The 14,458-nt window shown below is 41.4% G+C and overlaps 1 protein-coding gene across 2 annotated transcripts in view; it reads right to left on the reverse strand.

Annotated features, from left to right (window-relative positions):
- Positions 1-922: 922 nt before the first annotated feature.
- Positions 923-14,458, reverse strand: part of lrp3 (low density lipoprotein receptor-related protein 3) — a 32,159-nt gene continuing 18,623 nt past the window's right edge. For both annotated transcript variants that reach the window (XM_015953939.3, XM_015953938.3), the window contains exons 5-7: positions 9,465-9,937; positions 4,708-4,840; positions 923-4,612 (exon numbers count right to left, since the gene is read on the reverse strand). In XM_015953939.3, coding sequence (XP_015809425.3) covers positions 3,917-4,612; positions 4,708-4,840; positions 9,465-9,937 — 1,302 coding nt within the window. In that variant the 3' untranslated portion in view covers positions 923-3,916. The remainder of the gene's footprint in view (positions 4,613-4,707; positions 4,841-9,464; positions 9,938-14,458) is intronic.

Consider the following 14,458-nt stretch of genomic DNA (forward strand, 5'->3'; position numbering starts at 1 on the left):
GTGGGCGGGCCGACCCGAGGGCCTAGGGCTTCAGTGCAGGGCTCTAACGCCTTGGGGTCCTGCAGGAAATGGTGGAGGTGGCTGGGGAGAGGACGGTCTGGAGCTCCCTAGTTGGGATGCTGCCCCCGCGACCCGGACCCGGATAAGCAGAGGAAGACGACTATTTATCTTCTACAGAATAAGGTGTGCTTGTAAGGCCTATGGGGTCCCCTGGAGGTCAGGACGGAGTGAGCACCCAGTGTCCAGCTGGTTGCCAGATGCACCCAAAAGGACAGTGTCCCATGTTTATAACGACCTGTGATGATGATGTCCACCCAAGACTTTAAAGCTGAATGAGTGGAAATTTGGTGAGCCTCAAAAACCCAATCAATATTTATGTATTAAAATCTGTCAGAGCTTATTTAACATCAATTATTAGGCTCAAAATGGGCGTCGCATCAGATCCAGTTTGTTTAGTTCCCCTGGGACTCTGGGCTTGTTTATTCATGTATGGGAATGTCCTGGGGTCCAGGACCTCAGGCTATAATGTACTACCTTGTGTTCCTAATTTAAATAGTGTCCCTCTTGGGTCCTGTTCACTTACTAAATGACTCATGGCTATCGCGTAGAGAAAACCAGTCAAATCTGGCTTGCAGGATTAACCGCAATAAAGAAAATCAGCTCAATGATGGAAACTGCCCAACATGTCCTTTGTACACAAGCTTTGAGTACATAAATAGACATGTGGAACCATCATGGGCAAGGTCTGATACCACGGCATCTTGGATGGGCTCGATACCCTTAAGAGACTACTCTCCGACTAGAGTGGGATGTACTGACTGTGGGCATGGGGGAAAGGGTGGGAAGATGCTGACAATATCAGCTGGAAAATTATTTAATACGTGGTACTGTTCTTTAATCAAATGCAATGAGAAAAGAAACGTTTTGATGGGATGAGCTGCAAGTTTATTTGTTTCAGGCACCTTAAAAAATGGCAAATAGGTAGGCAGGGCAGGTTCCTGACACTTCTCACACACACACACACACACTTGCATCTCAAATGATGATTACTTTTGTCCATGTTAGCTTCAGCCTGTTAGAAGTACAAGTTATCTAAATCTATGCACAGTTAACCGGATCAAGAAACATTTTACAAAAATGTGAGTTTTATGTATTTGTGTAGTTAATGTTCAATGATTGTATCGAAGAATTAACAGAAAAACATGTTTGCAGCCTCACAAACTCCCTAAGTCACAAGATCTAACTAAAGTATTGTGGCGTTGAACGTCACCAGAACATATTTATATGCACTGCAAGGCTACAGAGATATACAAGGAGCTCTTTGACCACAGTTGAATCAGTCACTAGTAGTTTAGACAAAGCTCTATACAGAGGTTCTGCAAACACGTAGTTTTGCACAAACTTCTGCTTATTTAACCATAAAACAGCATGTGCTAAACCAGCAATTCAACTGGTTTTAACACATCTGGTGGAAAAAGGAAAGAGTAGCAGCAGTTTATTACAAAGCAGGAAACATGAGGCTGGCATGGCACATTCAGCTGACTAAGAACAGCAGGAATCTCACAGGAACCTGAAATCAACCCACAGTTGCCTTCTGGTAACCAACCCACACAGACACCCCCTTCTGCCTTTTACTGCATGATATTTACATGAAAGAGCTCAACTGAAAATTAGAAAAGCTAGATTTACATTCTGTAAAAGTCTTATCAGTAATTGGTAAAGTTTGTGTCTACCGCTGTCCTACATTGGGCAAAAGACCCCCATAGCGTTACAAATATGTGCCCAAGACACCAGCAGATAAAGCGGTAGAAATAGGCACAAGTCTCCACCGAAGACTGAAAAAATAGAGGATTTACTTTATTGTCCCATTGTAGAAAATACCACATTGTGTGTGGACATCAGTGAACGGCCTGAAGTCCAGCTTGGACTAGGAGGACGTCTTCTTTTGCCAGCATGTCCTCTTGACACTGAACTGCACTGATCAGTGCAAAGTTTGTATTGTTCAAGTGAACGGACAAGTGGCCGAGTAGATTTACAGGCAGCTTCCTGGACTCGACGTTCATCCAAGTATGACCGTCTCAGGATACAATAAAGGAAATCGCTGAACTGGTTCATCTTTAAAAAAAATCTCATGGAAAACAGATCTCTCAAAATAGCTTGCCAACCTTGACCCTATGTCACAAATGTGTCAAATGTTACAGTGGATGTATCAAAGAAATGCTTTAGTGTTAAATTAGAACAAACTTTCCAAGCCGCACAAAGTTTATAAAGCCTTAAAGGGATATCACTTTTTGTGGTTCTTTATCATACACCACCGCCTTCGTCAAACGATTGCTCTGACAAAGGTGACAGTGGGCGCCGCAACATGTCAACAAAGGTAAAAATAAGCTCTATTTGCTCCGTGTATGATGAAGAACCACAAAAAGCGTTATCGGATAGGAAACACAGAACGAACAAATTGTCTTGAAGTCTAGCCAAGTTTAGATAAAGTAACCCAAATATAGCTAATTTTTTAGGGTTCTAGCAAGTAGCCAGTTAGCTTAGCATAAAGGTTGATACATTACAGTCAGACTATTTTATTTAGTTTCTCTTTGTGTTAAGAAGTTCAGAGAACTGCTAAAAAATGACATGAAGTCTACAAAAGTAGACAGTTAGCTGAGCTTGGAATAAAAGGAGAAACTAGGAACCAGGATCAGTTTTTCTAGGGAAACCTCCAATATTGGTACAGGTATCAAGTAGCCACCACATTTATTTCACTTAGATCATTTTTGTGTTGAGATTTCTGATTGTCTGCCTATTTGACGGCTGATTTTATAGATCTAGCTAGCTTAATGCAAAACTGAAACTTTGTGCTAAGCTAACTAGATGCTTATTTTTTGTAACGTAATTTGAGTTTCTGTTTCGTCTCATTTTTACAACCACTTTCAGATGGCTTAGAATTTCTGGAGGTGGAGTAGAGATGTTTCCAAACATTTAAAGGGGAAATATTACAGTACTTGGACTGGGTTAAGAGTTTTTTGGAAATGTTTTTCCTAAAAACACATTTTTAAGAGTGGATTTGTCAAACAGCATTATGGAAAATAATTACATTCAATATCTATCCTGAAATATATAAACACTAAGAAAAATGTGACGTAAATGCGGAGGGTCCTTAACAGCAGACCTTACCTATTCACTAACTCTAAACAAGGACTAAACTTTAAATTATTCAAAAAAAACCTCAAACTCTTGCTTCAAATGGTTAATATCTGGTAATTTTTAGTATTAAGAAAATTAAGAAACCCTTTGAAGAGATGGCAATGCCCCTTAAATTATATTGTTTACAAAAAGTTCAGAAGTTTATTTTATGTATTATGTTCATCTGAGTGTATAATGTACACCACTGCACTACACCAGTAATAAATACGGATTTTTACAGAAACAATTACTCTTGGACTGGTTGCATTTCCATTATTTATGAGAATTAAAACTTTCTGGATTTGGGATTTTTGTGTCATCTTTAGCCAATCTTAAAAATCTAAAATATCACCATCATTCATTCACAATGCTAAAATGTCATTTCATAATTAGAATATTATATCATAAAACAAAGAGAGAAATCACTCAAAAGGCCAGAACGACTCACAGTATACAGCGGTGTGTAATGGCTCTGGGCAATGACACAAAGCGGCTTTTGTGTTGCACGTTTCAGTTCTAGTGTCTAAAACGGCGTGCCAGGAACATTAGAGCTGTTTGTTCTACAGGATTCAACATGAGATACGACCGGTACTGCAAGGAATGCTGGTTTTAGGAAAGACCGCATGTGCATCGTTTTGTGCATGTGCACGAGCATTTAAAGAGCGTAACCCCCTCCAGCTCTTTACCTCCTAGTCTGAAGGACACTTGATCAGAGCAGATCCAAAGCTTGGCTCCTCTCTCATCCCTGCTGCTTACAGCCATTTTCTGTTTTTATTGAAGAAGACATGGGCTCTGTGGGCGAAGTCACCTCTGAACTATCTGACAGAAGTTGGGCTGGCTGGGTTGGGGAGCTGCTTGGTGGTGAGACGGGGGACAATGGCCCCAAAGGTGAGTAACGTCTTAAGGAAACTCCCTTCAAGTTAACAGCGAGCTCCAAAACCATTTTTCTAGAAGACTGGCGGTGAAAGGGGGGTACAGAGGCTAGATGAGTGGTGGGCAGCTCAGACTGGGCCGCCCTGGCACGATCACTGCTGTTAGGGGACAGTTCCTCCTGATCAGGACTGTCCGCTGAGTGCAAGGAGAGAGGTGATGCCGGGCTCTCTGGTGTGTAAGCCTGTAGGTCTACAGAGGCTGAGTAGCATGACCTCGGCAAATCAACTTCCTCAACCTGCTCCTGAAGTCTAGCACCCGACACCGCCCTGCCCAGACCCCTCCTCTCCCTCACAGTTTGGTAGCTGTGGAGTCCCAGAGTGACCTGCGCGGGTCCAGTGGGACCCAGCAGCCCGGAATGACCTCTGGCTCGACCTCTGTTGCAAAACAGCCGACTCCAGAGATGTCCTAGACGCCGTCGAGAAGAGGAAGAGGTGGAGCGGCGAGACGAGTGACGCCTGATCTGTCTCTGCATCGCCAAGCGAAGGTTCTGTAACATGGAGGCCTGAATGAAGGGGAGGATGGACACAAAAAACAAACTGGTTTAATGGGACTAAATTTCATCACTGCTGAGAGTGTTAATGACCACAAATCTGTTACCTGAGTGGGATTGTAAACAGGGAAGTCCTCCACTGGGGGGATGAGACCCTGGGCTATCAGCTGACCATATGATGGAGGGGCTTCTCTCTGAACAAAATCAGCTTCCATGCGAGTCATCTGAGTCTCAAAAGATCTGCAAACAAACAAAAAATGCACTGAAAAAATAAAACAATGTGATAAATCTGGGTGCAGTCAGACTGTTGTTAGACATCTGCAGATAACTGCTGCTGATGTTCAGTAGGTCAGCGGTGGAAACAGTAAGAAGAGGGACTCAACCAACTGGAGAGGAGAGAGACTTGGTAGTGACAACTGGTCCCTTCAGTGGGGTTTCTGCTATCTTTGTTCTGATCTAATTTCTGCAAATTTCCTTAATTAAATGAGTCCAAAACAGAGTCTGTCCTCTTTGACCACCGAAATCTCCCAAGCTATCATCCGGCCCTTGATTTTACAGTTTCATTCATAAGCAGTGTGTGTCTAACCTTGGGGTCAAACAGGATGCTGACCTGCCGATGGCCCCCCTAAGTTAAATTTGGTGGTGAGATCCTGTTTTTATCTGTTACGTTGTTTAGAGCAGAGCTCTAGCAGAGGCACATGTAGGTCAGTCATTCATGCTTTCATTACCTCTCAGCAAACTCGCTCCTCATTGGTACTTCTGTCTCAGTCCTGAACCGGCTGCAGGACATTCAGAACGCTGTCGCTAGGTTCTTGACAAACACTAGCTGACACAGTCATATTACTTTGTACTGTTTTATTTAGATTTATTTCTTGTGCTCAATCTGTTTTTAAGGAATGTGCCCTGTGCAGCACTTTGGTCAGCATGGTAGGGTATGGTGTTATTATTGCATGGTATGGTATGGTTATCTTCTTTTTTCTTATTCAACAAATAAGAAAAAAGAAGATAATTATGAATCAACACACAGAACGAATTTACAGAAGAGGTATGGTATGGTATAGTAGGGTACGACATGGTATGGTGTTATTATTGCATGGTATGGTATGGTATGGTGTGGTATGGTATGGTATAGAGCTCCGGACGTCACGTGACTCTCAGAGAGTAGACGCCATGTTGGCAGGCAACAAAGGTAAACAAAATGAACGGGATCGGCTTGGATTTTACTCTATCGGAGTTTACTCCACACTTTAAAACCCAAGAAATCGTTTTATATAGTCAGAACTTAAATAGACTAAACATCTCCGACCCGTACCATGCCCCTGGGATACTTTTTAAAACACCAGAAGCTGTTGGAGCGGACCTCTTACCGGATTTGAGAAGCCCTGACATTTATAATTTATAAAATTAATTAAACAAAAACACAAATAACAGATTTACATGTAAGAAGTTGTGGTGCTGTTTGAATGTATAAACTGTAATGATTTAAATTACATGTTATTTAATAAGCCATAAGGCGTAGGATTCCATAGGAAATTTGAAATCCACCTTATGGAATGTGAGGTTATTTTAAACCAGAAGATTGGAACTTTTTAATGCAGGGATTAGAAAACAGCTTCGTATTCGCTCAGAGACAACAGAAGAGAGAGAGTCAAATTTAAAAGTTAAGAATTTCATTACTAACAAATTAAACTAGACTGACTTTAAACACTACATGTATGGTGTAACTAAGGTGGACGAGAAGGTGAATGGGATGACGTGTGATGTTGCTCAGAACCAGCAAATCCGAAGCTGCGCTTAGTTCTGATGGGAACTGAGAGTGATGTCTTCGCGTTAAGCTTTGGTTAGGAGATTCATAAACACATTCGATGCCATTTGTTGGTCTACATACCCTTCAGGAAGTCCCCGTCTAGATCAGGAGGTGTAAAGGTCCAGCTTGACCTTATGGAGCAGGAGCCGGTAGAAGCAGCTACGGCAGCCGACCACCCGTCTTGAGATACTTCCGGGTCACGACAATTTGTTGGCGTCTGGTGAGACCCAAGCCTGGGTCTTGATGGTTCCGCTTTTATTCTGACAGGAACTGTTGCCGCAGTGGGAACAGCAACAAATTTTCCAGCTTTTCGTTGGTTCTTTTGGCTGAAGAGGAAAGTTACGGATTGGCCACTCCGACACTTTCTCTAGAACGCTTTGAACTGGCGTTAAAGATGACGTGGCATAGTTTTATACTTTGGATGTTTTGGTTTATGGTCGAATGAAAAATTGACAGAGTTATCAAACACCATCAAAACCACGCTTCCGTCAGATCTGTCAGATTCTGATTGGATCAGTGAAAGTAATGTGTCATGTCTTTTAATGCTACGTGAAATCAGTCCTGTTGGAACATTTAAAGTCATAATACCTTTATATTCTATAGGATTATAATAAAGTAATTAATATTTTTGATTTCACAGATCGGTCACATCTTATTTATTGACTAACACTTTGTATGATTAGCTTATTAAAATATAGTTCTTTGATTAATTAAAAGAAAAGAGTCCATTCTTCATTTTTCTGTTGAGCTGAAAATAAACAGGTTAGAAGCAAATGCATGAGACCTTGAGACCATATCTCATGCAGACTGTGTCAGAGAAGGGGGAAAACAGTCATTCTGTTCATTCTGTTTCATTCTGTTACAAAACTGAACGCCGAGAGAAAACATTAGTCTGATTTTTTTCCGTGAATAAAAGAAATATGTCAGGCAGGAGCGTTTCAAGATCTGTCTGAGATCTGTCTCGGTGAGACAGATAATAGCAATCCAAAGTGCTTTTTATGTGTGATCTGACAATTGACCAATCATTGCTTAAAAATTAAATACAGCTTAGCCGGTTAATTGCTGTGATCATAAAACACGGAAACGGCAGCACGCAGAAATCACGAGGCAACGTTTTACGTGTTGTTTACTTGTTGCTATGAGTAATAAGACAGAAAAAGCCACGCCAAAATAAGTTTAGGAAGCCCACTAAGAATCGTAATAAAAGCATTTTAAAATAAATACCATATACAGTTGAGAAACGTTGGTTTAAGTACCTGATATGAAGTGGTCACTGCATAAGCAAAAACCTTTACTCTCGGGATCCCACAGCTTCATTTTAGCCTGGAGACTAGCACGTTTCATTACGATGATCCAACGTTTGCGGCGTTCCGGATCTTAGGGAATCCTGTAGAAGGCTCTTCCCTTATCTCGTCCGTGTCTGTTCTGGCATCCTGGGGCACAACAGGAATCTACCATATTTCCCGTTTGATTGAGTTATCTGACAATAACAAGCAGCCTAGCTGCGGGCTTCTGCCTGCCAAGATGGCGCCGTTTCGATTTGAGCTGTTGCATGCCGGGAGAAGTGACGTCAACTCCCGGAGCTCTATGGTATGGTATGGTACGGTACGGTAGGGTACGATATGGTATGGTGTTATGGTATGGTATGGTATGGTATGGTACGGTACGGTAGGGTACGATATGGTATGGTGTTATGGTATGGTATGGTATGGTGTTGTTATGGCATGATCTGTTTTGATTTTGGTGAATTTTGGGAATAATTTACTTCCTGGTTGCTGTTATGCTGTGTAATGGAATGAAATGACTTTCCAAATGACTTTCCAAATGATTTTCCACCTAAGTCATTTTCCCCCTTTCCTCAGCAAGAACTAATCTGCATGAGATATTGTTCAAGATCTCATACATCTGCTTCTAAATTGTTTTCCTTTACAGCCCAACAGAAGAATGAAGACAAAGGACTCTTTCTTTTTAATAAATCAAAGAACTCTATTTTTAATAAGCTAATCAAACAAAGTGTTAGTCAATGATAAAATGTGAACCAATTTGTGAAATGAAAATATTAATTACTTGACATTATAATCCTACAGAATATAATAAGTAATATAACTAAATGTTTCCACTAGAGACTGATCACACGTAGCATTAAGACATGACACATTGATTTTACTGATCCAATCAGAATCTGCCAGATCTGACGGAGGCGTGGTTTTGGTGGTGCTTGGTAAATCTGTCTTTTCATTCGACCATAAACCAAAACATCCGAAGTATAAAACTATGCCCACGTCATCTTTAATGCTAGTTCAAAGTGTTCTAGAGAAGTTGTCGGAGTGGCCAATCCGTAACTTTCCTTTTCAGCCGAAAGAACCAATGACAAGCTGGATAAAATCAGTTGCATTTTACCAACCAAGCAACGGTTCCTTTCAGAATAAAAGCTGAACTCAATGACCCTCCGGGTCCATCTGACACTGTCAACCAACTGTCGCTTTTTACCTGGAGACAATCCAAAGACTATTCTGTCGTACTGCTGACGCTGTTTCATTGGCTCCGGTACCGAAAGAGGGGTTCAAGGACCTGGCATTCTGGATCTGTACAGAGGTCTCATTCTAAGGGTATATGTGGAGTGACAAAATGGCGTCTTATGTGTTCATGAATCTCCAAATCAAAGCTTAGAGCGAAGATATCACCTTCACTCCCATCAGAACTAACCGTTTCTCCAGATTTGCTGGTTCTGAACAACATTCCACACTACACCATTCTCCGTCTCAATTCACCTTAGTTACACCATACATTTAGTGTTTAAGTTAGTCTAGTTTTAATTTGTTTACTAATCAATCTTTAAACTTTTAAAACTTGACTCTCTTTCTTTTGTCTCTGAGTTAATACGAAGTTGTTACATAATCCCTGCAATAAAAAGTTCCAATCTTCTGGTTAAAAGTACCCAAAGATCCATAAGATTGATTTCATATTTATTATGGAATCTCATGTCTTACGGTTCATTAAATATATGTAAATTAAATTCTTACAGCTGCTATCTTCTGTCTGTCTGTCGACCCTCACCTGTACTCTCTGTTCCTGAGCGAATGGAGTTTGAGGGCGCAGCCGAGGGCGATGACCAGCAGGAGGCTGCACACCAGACTGCCAATCAGCGCCGCTGTGATTACCTTCCTGGGCACCGGGGCCAGGCAGTTCCTCTCATCGCTCCCATCTAGGCAGTCCTCTTGGCCATCACACCGCCACGTCTCAAAGATGCACAAGTTAGTTCCACAGTGGAAGTTTCCGGGTTGGCAGTCAAAACAGTTCTTCTCGTCTGACCCATCCGGGCACCTCTTCTGATTGTTGCAACGCTCGGATGCTGGATAGCACGCTCCGGTTGCTCCTTCACATGGGAACTCTCCATTGGGGCAAACTGAGCACGCCTCCTCATCCCGACCTGACGGGCAGTGCCAGTAGCCGTCACAACGCTGATGCTCAGAGTAGCAGCCCTGATCACTGCCACAGGGACGCTCACCAGGAAAGCAGTAACCTTTGACCTGCGTGGAGAAAGTAGGAATAAGTCACAAAATAGGTCTGATAACTTCAAACACTTCTAAATAGAAAAAGGAAATTTGTAGTTTAACTGTTTCTAGCATGAAGACTCAGACATCAAGCTGTGATTAGGGATGTACAGATGTGTAAATTACTTACACTGCTGTTTTGGCCGATAACTGAAATTTACTGAAATCACATATATTTTATACAGTGATAGAAATATCCAACGAGTTACCAACAGAATTTGTTTTTTTAGTAACATGTAATGTAATGAATTACTTCATCCATTGTTACAATGCTGTTTCTGTTACTCATAAGATAACGCAGCATGGGTGCAGCTAGGTGTGTTGAAGCTGTTCTCACCCGACCGGGAGCTAAAGGGGTATGTTGGTAGGGTTGGATCCTGTGACGGAGGCATGTGGTGGCCAGGGGTGGCCCTGGCTACCACTAATGTGAGTCCTGGCCACCCTATTGGTCTTTCAAAGCAGGGGAGGTTCTAGACCAAATTTTCCAGGGGGGCCACAGTGGGGCCAGTATTTTTTCATGGGGGCGCAAGAAAAAAAAAGGGAATAATTAGGGCAATATCAAAATTAGTTTTTATCTCCGCCATATGACTAATTTTGTGCTTGTGCACAATTTTACCACAGGAAATTCCTAGTAATGTGAAACTACTCACTTTTTTGTTCTCTTCTTTTTCATATCTATCTTTACTATATTTTGGGGATCAAATTTATCAAAAATGTTCCTTTACTTTTTTCATCTATGACCTTTTACAGCTGTATTTTACTAAAATAAGATTCAAATAAATTCATAATAAAAGACAATGAACAAGTAAACTATTACAGCGAATGCAGTAATGGTTTACTTGTGAAAGTAAAACTGGCATGTTTTTATGGTACTCAGATAACAATTCTGAATGCTTCACCGCAACATGAGACTTGAGAAAAAAATAATTCTAGTTGATTATTATAGTTTGTGACTTTATTTGAAGATTACATGTACTGTACATATGAAAAATAAACATTCAAACAAATTAAATATGTGCACAATACAATTTCTTAGTGCAGTGCTTTTTGTAGTCAACACACACACACACACACACACACACACACACACACACACACACACACACACACACACACAGAACAGCATTATATAAAGCTGTAACAAAAGTACTTTGCATGTACTGAAAAACCCCCTCCTCTCTCAGTTGCTTTTTTTCCAGTTCCTAAATCCACATGGTGAGTCAAACACACTTCCTGCGCTACTTGGTGGGCTAAAATGTCTTCATGCATGACAATAAGTAGAGTCCATAGTAACAGAATATTCAACCCAAGGATGACTTTCATACCAGCTTGGCTGAAAGCTGCACCTTCTGTCTCCTATTAATGTCACTGGAAATGTCCTCAAATGAGGCTGAGTAGGTGGGTCATCCTTGCACTTGCTGATATCTGAAAGAAAATAAATGTTAGCATGAGGATAAAAGTCATAATTAGTTAATTCAGAGTCTTATTTTATCTATTATCTATCTATCTATTTTATTTATCTATCTATTAAATCTAAACAGAAATTTTGGTCCAGAGTCAGCATGCCTCAAATGCATTTTACACACAATATGAGCTGCAATCACAGAGGGGTTTGTTCAACACCCACAAACCTGATGGTAGTGTACACGGTGCACATGACAGAAGATGTCCCTCTTTCTGCTCCTCACTCTCTCCCTCACAGCCTACATCTTCCTCCTCACTCTCAAGTGGACAGCCTCTGACCTCTCTGGTTCCTCTCCAACCAACTCCTCCTTCTCTCTTTCATCCTGCTTCTCAGCTCCCTTGTGACTTTCATCCTCTCTCTGGCTATGCTGTTCTTTATAAACAGCGGTAAAAAAGGACAAAATGTCCCCTTTTCTTTTCATGGCCGCTGATGCTTCCAGTCAGTGCTGTGAGAAAGTCATAGATACAGTAAATGAATACTGTGATCTAATCTCAACGTGTCTAAGGCTTAAAATGCAGCAACTTCATTTTTATTTTACAGTTAATGTTACAAAGGAAAAACAAATCAGTATTGACTGTGGATAGACTCAGTTAGGAACTTAAAAGTAAATGACAGAAACGCGCGACTACGATCAAAACACTGATGTCAGGAAAATAAACTGTATTGCTTACCTTCGTCTCTTAGCGTCTTTTCCGTTAGTCGTCCTCAAGAATTTCTTTGGGTCCCATTTGAAATATTTTTAATCTTTTATTCAAAAATCCACCGGGTAAACAGTTCTGTCCACAGAGTGTGCTGCGCTCTAAAGGCTCCGTGTGAAATGCTGCAGCGCATTAGTTCCCATCTCCGAGGCAGCGCGGGGGGGGAATCCGATCTCTTCAGCACAGGGGCCATAACAGGGGCCAGGGCCGGTTCTATAGGGGCCCAGGCCCCTGTGGGCCCCTGTTTAAAACCGCCAATGTTTCCAAGCACTGCATCAAATGTGTCACTGTTTTTTTTCACCCAAGCTAAATTATTCATGCAGTGCAACAGAGCGGTCGTGGCTAGCTGCGCACACGTTTTGGTGTTGTCAAACATCCAGTCTGGTGGACCTGTCCAGACACTACACATTCAAATAAAGGTAAGCTATAACAGAGGAGAAATAGTGTTTGTACACTGGTTATATTAGTTGTCTCACCCATGAGTGTGTGTTTATGTGTCGTTGTTTAGGACTCACAGCAAAAGCAACAAGAACAGAAGTTAGCAGTAGCTAACATTAGCTAACATTTTCCGCCACATTGCTAGCCGATTTTCACGTAGCTTCTTTCTGTTGTTTTCACTCATCAGCCACAGGCTAGCTTGCTGCTTTCTCCCTCACAATGAGCTGGGTGACAGGCTGGGCTCTAGTCTGATGAACACTGCCACTGACTTGGTTACAGTATTAACTTGTGTCCACAGAGTGGAACGCTGAACTGTATGGAACTGCACGTTGCTACCAGGCATTGTATGGTCACTACCATGGGGGAACGAATGCAGCTCCTCCCTTTCCCTAAAGTGTCAAAACTGCCAGAGATGTTGTGGGCTGCTGGGAGGCTCCACTGAAACGCAGGTCACTGGATGCTGTTGTGAAAATGTAAAATGTTTCTCTTTGAACATCTTAGGTGTGTTCTTGCTGTGTCTTTCTAAATCCATGCTTTCGTTCTTTTTTAAACACAGAAACAGTTTTGTTTACCTGTTTGTAGCTACAGTTTCGCCGACAGCTGCCGGCTTCTTCAGGCTGACGCTGATGGTGGCGCGTCACTTCCTTCTCCGTTTATCTGCGGGCAGCAGAGGACGTTGTCGGAGAAGGAAGTGACGCGCCACCATCAGCGTCAGCCTGAAGAAGCCGGCAGCTGTCGGCGAAACTGTAGCTACAAACAGGTAAACAAAACTGTTTCTGTGTTTAAAAAAGAACGAAAGCATGGATTTAGAAAGACACAGCAAGAACACACCTAAGATGTTCAAAGAGAAATACGGACAACAAGGAACGAAGGACTTCCGCCGTTTGGAACGATTACACCAGAAACGCGCACGTCTAAGAAACCACCTTCGCTTCTGTTTAAGATGCCGGGACGAAAACATCACACCCACAAGCCAACAGCTGAAAACATCGATCCGGACCAAGACAGCACAAAATATAATAGAAAGAGCACAGAGAGCACTGCTCAAGGAGAGGATAAGGAACGTCATAACCAAACAGAGGCGTGTGGAGGACGAACTGGAAAGAAGACACCTGGACTTGAAAAGGAATTACAAACTTGATAAACAAATGGAAGAACTAATTAAAGGACACATGATGGAAAAACAGGAAAAAGAGTTCATAAAAGTAAAAGAAAGACACATAAAGAAGTTAAACAGACTCATAAACAAGAAAAAGAGGGGAGAAATACAAGGCAACTCCACACCAAACTCATGGGTATGTAACATTTCACAATACAAACTAACAGAAGCAGAAGAGAGCATATTAAAGAAAGGTTTAAACTTTGCAGTCACACCAAAAGAAATACCATATGATGAATTTATTGTAGCAACAGAACTAGCATGTCAACAGATCACAGATGAGGGAAAGAAAGCAGAACTCAGAAATAACATAGTTGGGATATTAAAAAACAGCCAAATTCAACACAGCAATATTACAAAAGAAGAACAATCAGCCATGACAGCTTTATCCAAAAATGAACAGATAATTATTCTACCGGCAGATAAAGGAAGAACCACAGTAGTTATGGACAGAGAAAAATATAAACAACAGATGAAACACATGCTAGAGGACAAAAATACATATGAAATACTTAAAAAAGATCCAACAGAAAACATTAAGAAAAACATGAAAAAATTACTGAAGCCACTGCACGAAAAAGGCAAAATAACAGAAAAAATGTACAAACACTGGATTCCTACAGCAAACATAACACCAAGAATATATGGAACGCCAAAAATACATAAACAAAACACCCCACTTAGACCAATAGTTGACAGCATAGGTACACCAACATACAACATGGCAAAAGATATCA

The sequence above is a fragment of the Nothobranchius furzeri genome, chromosome 9, assembly GCF_043380555.1.
Source record: "Nothobranchius furzeri strain GRZ-AD chromosome 9, NfurGRZ-RIMD1, whole genome shotgun sequence".
NCBI classification, from domain to species: Eukaryota; Metazoa; Chordata; class Actinopteri; order Cyprinodontiformes; family Nothobranchiidae; genus Nothobranchius; species Nothobranchius furzeri.